Here is a 9,952-nt window from a genome sequence, read left to right on the forward strand (position 1 = left end):
TGATGCATACTTTACTACCACTTTAAATATGAAAATAAAATCTTCCGGAAAATCCGGAAGAGTTGGCAGGTATGCAGTTTCAATTATTCTAAGTGACACAAGTTTGTAAAAAAAATAACAAACAGAATCTTTTTGGATAAAAAATTATTGTTGATATGAAATAAGTTGATATTATATATTTCTTTACATTAAATGCTAGCTTCACTTTGCAAAAAAATTATTTTCTAGTGGTAGCGAAGTTTAAGTTATTTTTCATTTAGTAAATTTTATTTTCAGAAAATTTTTTATACCAAATCGAATCAAAAATTGAAAGCCTAATTTAAAATATAACTTTGCGACAATTATCTTGGTGGTGGAAACGTTTGAAGAGTTTGCAAAATTATTCTTTATTCTACAAGTTTTACTTTTTAATAGGGAAATCGGGAACTAAAATTAATCTTTAGACAAATAACATAAGCTACAAATAGATAAAGAACAGTAAAATTTATTAAAATCAATAAATAAGTTTTACCTACTGCAACAATCCTTTGAGTCGCCAAATCACGTTCTAAATCATCGATAATGGTTGAGTTCTCTTCGTACACATATTGCTTGCTGATTTGTAAGTTGAATCTTTCCCAGCTCGGTAATTCAGGTCTAAGAAAAAAATTTTACTACTTAGTTTGAACATCTAAAGAAGTTTCTACTTAAAGCAATAATGTACTTCGTATAATTTAGAATAAAAAAAAAATTTTTTTTTTTTGGGGGGGGGATATAATTAGATTACAGTGGTTCCTGGAGTTATGTAAGGGAGCAGACTCTTCAGACTTCACTTTCGAATTTATGCTCTAAAAAAAAATATCTCTATCTATTTTTTTAAAAATGGCCTTGGACATTTATAATGAATATAATTTAAACATTTAAAGAATAAAATACGTAAATTTATGAGAAGTAATAAAAATGTTTTAACATGGAACTTATTACAAAAATTTATTTTTTAAATATTTTGAACTTAATCATGCGGAATTTTAAAAAAATAATCAGAGCCGGGATTTCGGGGTCTATGGCGTATAATTTTATTCTTAAGTTAGTTACTAAAACGAGTTTATTTCTACAAATCAATTTCATACATAACAATTGATACCGTTTAACTTAATTTTGATTTCAGCCTTTTTGGAGAATAAAACTTGACGTATTTTATTTCAAAATTTGTAACACAGCATCTTATATTTTATTTTATAGCCGTCGTTGAACAACCGACCCAATTTTTGGGTTTATGTCTACTAATGTCCAATTCCGTAGCCTTGTAATTTTGAACCCAATCCAGAAGACAAGGGAACTCCCGGATCTAGTATTGGGAGAAATTTTCCATCATGTAGGATATTTTGATGGAACTAATCCATATTCACGTTACATTGAGAGAAGGACAACAAGAGCTCTGATAGCCTGATGACAAGGGGGCTCTAATCCATGATCCGTCAACCGCTGAGGATATTTCACGTCAGCACTGTGGTCGGTGCTAGAAGGGTGCCGAATTCCTGCCTTTATCCAGCTGGGATCGAGCCCGGGTCACCTAGTTGGGAGGCGAGTGCTCTATCCCCTGAGCCACCGCGACACTGCACAGAACATTGGACTATACTAAGAAGTACAGTTAGGACCTAAATTTAGAAAAAAAGTTAAGTATTTTACGATAAATAAATCTACCATGACTGTAGACCTGCCAACTTCTACGATTTTCACAAAATATTTCATATAGTGGTAGACTTTTAAAAACCAAAGCTTTTAGAAATTTTGGTAACAATTTAAAAACTTTACCAGGATTGAGCTGGAAAAAAAGTGGCGCTGTATAAGAACTTTTAAGTCAATTATGTATGGTAGTGTGAAAAATAATTTCAAATGAATAAAAATTAATACATTAAAGCATAAACTTAGGTACCGCTGGAATAAATTTTTACAAACCGAATTGAAAGTTGGCAGCCCTGTTATTGAAATCAATTTGTTAAATAATATTTTTTTTCTTTGACCAGAAAATAAAATTACACATATTTTTGTACTCTTTGTGCTATCATTAATATTTTTTAAAAAATATGTAAGATGTGAAAACAATCCGTGTCGCTTGAAAACTAATTTGATAAAAAAGAAGAAAAGCAAAATGTTGTTATTAAGAGAAATATCTCAAAACCTTAAAAAAATATCCCAGATTTTTACAGGTATTGAACAAAATTTTGGAACGAGAAAGAATTATATTTTATCTAATTCGATGTGCAATACTGCTCTGTATTTAATGAACTTGTCGTTAATTGACATTCTAACTTATGCAGAGAAAATTAACTCAACTTTAATACGCCATTTTGCTGATAAAAACTAGCTGTAGCAAACATCATAGGTTACATGTGTGGGTATGGGAGATGTTCTTCTTCTTGAAAGTGCAAGTACCCAATTAAGCACTTTTAATTTGTTAACTACTCTATTAATCCCTCAAATTTATTTTTCTATAGAAGCTGTAAGCTAATTTTCTCATTTTGATATCTACCGGTTTTAAGAATTGAATGTTGCCAGAATTTTCTAGGTGCCAACAAACGGAAATGTCCTTTCGGAAATTTTCAGTAAATTCTATCTAGAATTTTCTTCAGTTTGTCTATAAATAGATGGGTGATTTGAATTGAAGCGAGAGATATGAAGATGAAAATAGATTATAATTTAGATTTACCGGATGACTTCGAATTGTTGAGGAAAGTGTAATGGATAAATTTATATATAGATACTTGATATTATTTAATTATGATTTTTTTTTTTAAAAAATCGTGCTTATTAATTTGTAATAGGTTGCAACTTTTAGTCAATATGATTTTCTGTGCTTATGTGATAAAAAAAAAAGAAGATTTAGATAAAAAGTATCACAGTCATTTTTTTATTGATTTGTTACTCTTTTACATTTTGTTAAGCCAGCATATCTACATAGTGGTAATTATGTTATAATGTATGATTCTTTGTTTCATAAATTTGATTTAAAATTATTTTCCCCTTAACTATACTTAAATGATTCAAAAGCTCACCTTGAACCGCCATTTTACTTACAAAGGATCAACTGAATGCCAACGTCATAAGTCACATATGTGGATAGGTATACGTGATCTTGTTCTTCTTGAAGTGCAAGTACCCAATTGGAGTTTTAGAAAAATCAATGAAATGAATTTCGTCACTAACATATTTTTACTAACATTTTTGTATTCCTGACTGTCATCATCTGGCAAAAGTATGCAGCAATATTTACATCTACTACTTGAAATTTTTAATCCTAGAAGTTGTTGTTATTGCGCACTAGCTGAATAGCCGCTCTTCTAACGGGGTGGGGAAAAAGTAAATGATCAATAAAACAATAGACCGACATCATTTAGTAAGGTGAAACAATTCCAATTTACATATATTTTTTATTATTTTTTTGGTCTTTTTGGTGGCTTTATGTTATTAGATTAAGTAAAATATGCGTTTTCGAAGTTCATAAAAATTAACCATATTTAACATTATTTGACATAATGCTGTTGTTTGAGGTCACCTCCTGATAATCAAATATTACTTTCGATGGGCCTTAAAAACCTATTTCTACAGAAGTATCTCGGTGCCAATAGTTGTCTATTTCGGTCTTATTGAAAAACACCAATTAACACAATAGCAGTAGTACCCTTTACTAAAATTAATTAAGAATCAATATAAAAATAACAAATGCGTCAATAATACTACCGTGATTTTTTTATGGTTTTTCTAGATGGGGGAAAAGCACCTTTTAGTCATTAATTTAACTTTTAGCATAATTTCTCATTAATTTAACTTTTAATATATTTTCGAAATAATTAGTACAAAACTAATTATTTCATGGCAATTTGTACTTATTACTAAAATTAAACATCCTTGGAGTCAATAACAATATGACAACAATAGTACTTGTTGTAGTAATAGTACTTGTTGTTGTAGTTGTAATAACAATAGTACTTGTTGAGTTTCTACTATTTCAGTTATAGAAGCGTGCTTTAAAAGCGTAAGATCAAATTAAGAAGCACATTTCATATACCTTTTAAAATACGAAGTCGGTAACGTCATTCCCATAGTTTACGAAATTGTGGAGCTTGCATTTCAGGAAGAAGAAGATGACGGATACCCACGCATGTGACCTATGACGTCAGCTCCAGCTGATCTTTCATAACAAAATTTTTTGTTAAATTTGAGCCAAGTTTCTCCACAAAAGTTAGAATGTTAATTAATGTTAATTAAACATTGCGCCGTTTCGGTCATCGAATTTGTTGAAATATAAGTTTTTCTAATTTGCGTCTTATACTTAACTTATATTTACTCTTTGTTAAGGTATTTTGTTATAACCGTGACATATTTTTGTTTAGTGCACCTGGCAACTTCGATGCATAGTTAGTTTATGTTCTACATCGCCTGCTTTTGTGTTAAGTAAGAAATATATTGTCAAAGAAAGATTGTGCCACTTAAAAGAATTTATACTGGATGGGCTTAGCTTACTCGAAATTGAATGGAAAGAACAGTTGATAATGTAAACAAATGCCACGTTTCAACAACCAATCAGGATTGAGATACCCATACTTGCGGGTATCCCATTTATAATAATCGTTTTGCTTGTGATAAGCTAACAAAGAAAACCTAAAATAAATAATTCATAAGAACTTGCAACAAAACTAATTTTTGATTGATTGGAGCTGCAAGCTAGAAAATCACTCAGACTATAAAATATTTATCAAATTCTCTGGGGAAGAAATTTGGGGTGGGGGACTAAACCGGTGATCGGATTACGCCTTGTCTTATAATGTTTATCCACCAAATTTCGAGTAGAACAGTAAAAAAATATTGCGGAATTATCTAATTTATATACGTTCATACATATAAATATTCTGCTTTATTTATGTAGATATTTATTGAATTCACGAAAATTGATTGCATCTCGTCATTGTATGCATTAGCATGAATAATTTCTACCAACATATTTTACAGTATCCTAATTTACTACGAAGCATAAATATATATATTTCTTCATGGTTAATATCGACTGCTAGTTTCAAACATTTCTTTTTCTATCAATTTGTTTTGCATCATAAAAATTTGCGAGTCGTAAAACATGCGTTTCGACGTCACTGACGAAATAAATGTAGTTTGTATGAAGGTCTTTAAAAAATAGGTTAACACATAAGGAATAAGCCACGTTTCCAAACCAACGTTTCTGTTGGTTTGGAAACAGCACCTATGATAGCGAATGGGATACATACCAGCAAAATTTACTTGTTTCTTTATTTTTAATTTTGGATTTGTGTTTTTTTTTTCTGCAAAATTTAAAGAATGCACTATTTTACATTTATATGTTTTACAGATTGCAATAGAGGCAAATGTAAACTATTGAATTGATTTTGTTATTCCTAATGCTTAGATTTATGATAACAACATAGGATGCATAGATTTCAAGCAGTTATAATATTTGTACGGAAATATAAAATTAATTTGAAATTGTTTTATTTGTTTGAAGGCATTATTGTAAAATAATGCTTCATTATAATTGCCCCAACAGAGTTCGTAAGGTTGTTACAAAATTTTAAAAGTGGTGTCAATATTGTTGTAAGAATTTAAAAATTTCTTCTTATTGGCTTTTACTTTAAAATCAAAATTCAATGCGTCACAACTCGGCGTAATTATTTGGTAATATTAAACATGTTGCTAACTACAAATTTATTGGGTCACCCGGAAAGTGTGCCCATTTTTGATAGGGGGAGTTCCCGAAGATTCACCAAAAGTATAAAAGTGGTAGCAAATTTTATAATACTCGCTCCATTCCAAAGTATTTGCTACAATTAGGTTGGAAATTTTGTCCTGAATCAGATGCTAATTTCGTTTTGAAACTTGGGGACAAGAGTTTCCCAAAATGGCTAATTTTATCCCCATGCTCCCTAACACAAATGTCCTCCGATTTATTGAAATATTTACATCATATACAGACCGAGTGACGTCATGGAGTCGGAAAATAACCAACTAAGGCTCCTATACTATCAGAGCTGACCTATCAAGCAATATTGGAGCAAACAAATTCACAAGTTAACGTTATGTTAGTATTAGTTTTGTTGTTACAGAGATGCCATCTGCGCCGGACACACCAAAATAATTTAAAAAACGGTAAATAACGACAAAGTAAATTTTACAAATAGATGACAATATTTGCTTGCTTTTAAAAATGTAAAGCATGTCATAAGTACTAAAAAGTGGTGAATTATATAAGCCTACGCATTGTTTAGAAATAGCGGTGGATTAAAATCTACTAAATCGAACTTATAAAACCAAGAATTACAATTAATAAACGACCACTCGAAAATATTTATTCGCTGTGCTTATGTTAGCTCTTTGCTCCAACAATAAATGATAAGTCGGCTTGTCTAATTCAGGGGCTCTATAACCAACGATTTGAAAAATCTTTTAACCCTTTCGCGCCGACTGTCACAAATACGTGACAGCATAAAACTGTATCATAAAGTAAAAGCAATGTAAGTCTGTCAAATTAGCAACGACTGCATTTCAGTTACCGCTTTTTATTTAATTACAACTTGATTCTGATTTTGTACGAATGCTTTTCTGAATCACCCGTCCCCAAGGGGTTAAAAGAAAATTCGAACGTTTTGCTGCGCTATGCTTCGAAAATTAAACTTTTTCTCTTCAAAATTATTTACGAAGTTGGTTAACAGATGACGTTGCTAGCATAAAAAATTACAAAACAATGTTTTTTGCTGCATTTCTGATCATTCCAAAAAAGTTTTTGCTTGAGAGTGGGTTAAATTTGTTTTCAGATAACAACTCCTTGTTTCTGTTATTAGTCTTTGTTCTGGAAACTGCTTTGTAATTTTTCAGTAAGAAGCGCCATCTGTTTGGGTACTTTTTAGTTAATTTTGATACTGGGTGCAGAGAAATTGCTAGTTTCCTAAACGTAGTGAAGAATATATATTTTTTTTCCATTTTTCGATTGTTTTTATTTTTGGAACACCCAGTGGTAATAGTTTATTTTCGGGAACCCTCTCATTTTTTACAATTTGAAAATAAACGAATATGTATCTAAATAAACCAAGGACCAATCACATAAAAGAAACAAAAGTTGGGATACCGAAGATGACGTCATTGTATGCAAAGACCGAAAAGTATATCGTGGTATAACCAGAAATGTGATTTCAACAAAACTGAATTAAAACTATCGTCAAACCAAGGGGCCACTACAGCCCACCCAGTTTATTTACTATTGTAATTTCAATTGCAAGTAGTTATTTTTATTATACTTATAGGGTTTGAATAATCAAATAAAAAATCCAAATTTCAAAGAAGCCTGAGTTGATTTAACTCAGCAAAAGCAAAGTAAAATGCATACTTTTTCGTGATTTCTAATATACAAGTATTATTGTATATATTACAAGATGCGTAAATGCAAAGCACTTACCTTATTTCTAATCCCATAATGTCTGCTAACCGCGGGTTATCTGGAGGAAGAGTAACAAATGGCGGCCATTCCATATACGAGCGATATCTAGGATTGTTAGTTGTATATTTATCCATATCTTCAAACTTATTAACTCTTGGTGCTCTTGTTGTGGTAATTGTTGTTGTTTTTGTAGTTGTTGATAATGTTGTTTTTTCGGTAACAATGACTTTTGCTAATGATTTTGGCATAGGTTCAAACTCTGCATCTTTTTCAGTTTTTTCTGAACGTTGAAACTTTTTTGGTAATTTGACATCTATATTTGATTCCTCCAGTTTAGACTTCAATTCAATATAGTTCGATTCACTACGATACAAAACTATAATAAATAAGGCGACCACAACCAAGGCAGGAATCACAATAAGTCTCTCGCTAAGTTTCATTTTCGAACGGGGGCGTGTGGCAATTAGTTAAGAGTTAAGACTACATGGAAGCATTTTGCGAATGTAAAAAGTTTATACTTAAAAAACCTGTTCTCTCGGACTGATGAATTTAAAAAGTATAAACTTCGAAGAATAAATTTTAATTTAAAATTTTGAAAACTGCCAACGCCGCATCGTTATCTTCAAGATTGTGGAGCATCAAAAGCGAAATGGTTTGAATTACCAATTTTACGACCCATAAATGTATTTGTTCAAATCAAGCTGATGTTTTCTAGATTCTTGGTAGATATGCTATAAAAAATAAACTAAATTCAATCGCATTGACGCTGTATTTTCAAAATGATGATATAAATGAAGTTTTAATTTGCTTTCGTTTCTTTTACAAATCTATAAAACTTTGTCATCGGGAAATCATATCGTATAATTAAAAAAGTAAACACTCAAGAGTAAACATGTTTGAATGTTGTCAATTCCTCAATGAAAGCATTTATCTATTTATAAGAATGTCTACATGACACGTAATACTACAATATAACATCCTAAAAATTGAATTGTGACATCATCTATAACTTCTATTTACATACTTTGCACTTTGTTGCTTTAAGAGAAATTGCTGGATATTTGGAAGAATTTTCGAGCTCGATTTTATAATAGTTATGCAAACTCTTATTTGTTCTTAGATAATTAATGTAAAACCGTGTGGAACTTAAAGAGGACTATCATTCATTTACAACTGATAAAACTTCGTTCACCAAATAAACATTTTTTTATTTAACCCATTTAAGCATACCATCATTAAGCATACAACTACAACGACATACAACTCATTAAGCACACGACTAAAAATGCAAAATGTGGTGACTAATAAAATTCAAAATTTTATTAAAAGAGATTATACATCACCTCCTACATCAAAAAGCCTCCACGCGGTCTTTTGTAAGTAGTCCGCGCAGACTGCTTAAAAAGTAAACCAGTTGTGCGCATGAACCTAAAACCTTTTATAAAAGTAATTGAGAGAAATTTATCATACATATTTGAGAATTGAATCAGTAATGGTTGACAAGTGAATAAGGCAATCCAATAATATTCATAAATAAAACAAATTTTCAGTCATATATTTGCTACCACTTTCTTATTTTGACTAAATTTTGTATTAAATGACTCGTTCGGAAAGTAGATATCCTTCACAGTGGTCTAATCGGACTACCTATAAAAAACTGTGTGGAGGCTTTCAGTTATCGAGATTGTCGCAGCACTGACACGAACTAGTAATACAGAGATGCCAACTTGCTCCGGACAGCAAATATATAATTTAAAGTGGTAGTTTATCAATTGTGATTCTTGGTTTAATAAATTCAATTTTGAAGATTTTTATCCACCACTATTTCTAAATAATTCGTAGGTTTATAAAGTTCACCACTTAGTAGTACTCATTTCAGGCTATACATTTTAAAAAGCGCGCCAAAATAGTCAGGTGTTAGCAAAATTTACTTGAAGTTATTTACCGTTTTTTAAATTATTTTGTCGTGTCCGGAGCAGTTGGCATCTCTGGTAATAATCGATTGTTAGAAAGCTAACGGTTTAAATATTGTAAGAATCTGCAACTTCCGCACTGGCCTGTGCGGAAGTTGCGGAAACTGTAGAAGAATTATTTCAATATTAGATAATTTTTGGGCTGGAAAGATAATGGTAGTAATGGATATATTATTTCCGAAAAAAAGTTAACAAATGAAATTTATTTTTTTACCACTTTTTACTTTTCTCCGTCCTGATATATATCGACTGCGCATCGGTAAATGTATCTATGTACGGCCCCAGGTACCCAGATAAATATTGATGACGATGAAATGTATCTAGGTTGCACGGGCGACTAAAAATGTGAGTGCTGACTTATAAAATTCGAAATTTTACTAAAAGAAACTAAAATCAGTAACTTTTTATAGTATAATTTTTTCAGTTTAATATTAAGAGCAAATTCTAAGGATTTTGTTTTAAATATGCATACCCTCCAACTGCTACGGAATTTCCGTAGCTTCAGAAATCTTCTTTTCAGACGGTAGCAAAATTAATG

The 9,952-nt window shown here is 30.9% G+C and overlaps 1 protein-coding gene across 1 annotated transcript in view; it reads right to left on the minus strand.

Annotated features, from left to right (window-relative positions):
* LOC107437322 (extracellular serine/threonine protein CG31145-like) overlaps nucleotides 1–8,087 on the minus strand; it is a gene marked incomplete in the record, with an annotated part of 28,235 nt that extends 20,148 nt beyond the window's left edge. Inside the window, 2 exon segments of the mRNA XM_043052565.2 lie at nucleotides 512–636; nucleotides 7,460–8,087. Of these exon segments, the coding sequence (XP_042908499.2) occupies nucleotides 512–636; nucleotides 7,460–7,881 (547 nt within the window).
* Between the last annotated feature and the right edge of the window lie 1,865 nt (nucleotides 8,088–9,952).

The sequence above is a fragment of the Parasteatoda tepidariorum genome, chromosome 9, assembly GCF_043381705.1.
Source record: "Parasteatoda tepidariorum isolate YZ-2023 chromosome 9, CAS_Ptep_4.0, whole genome shotgun sequence".
Lineage (NCBI taxonomy): Eukaryota > Metazoa > Arthropoda > Arachnida > Araneae > Theridiidae > Parasteatoda > Parasteatoda tepidariorum.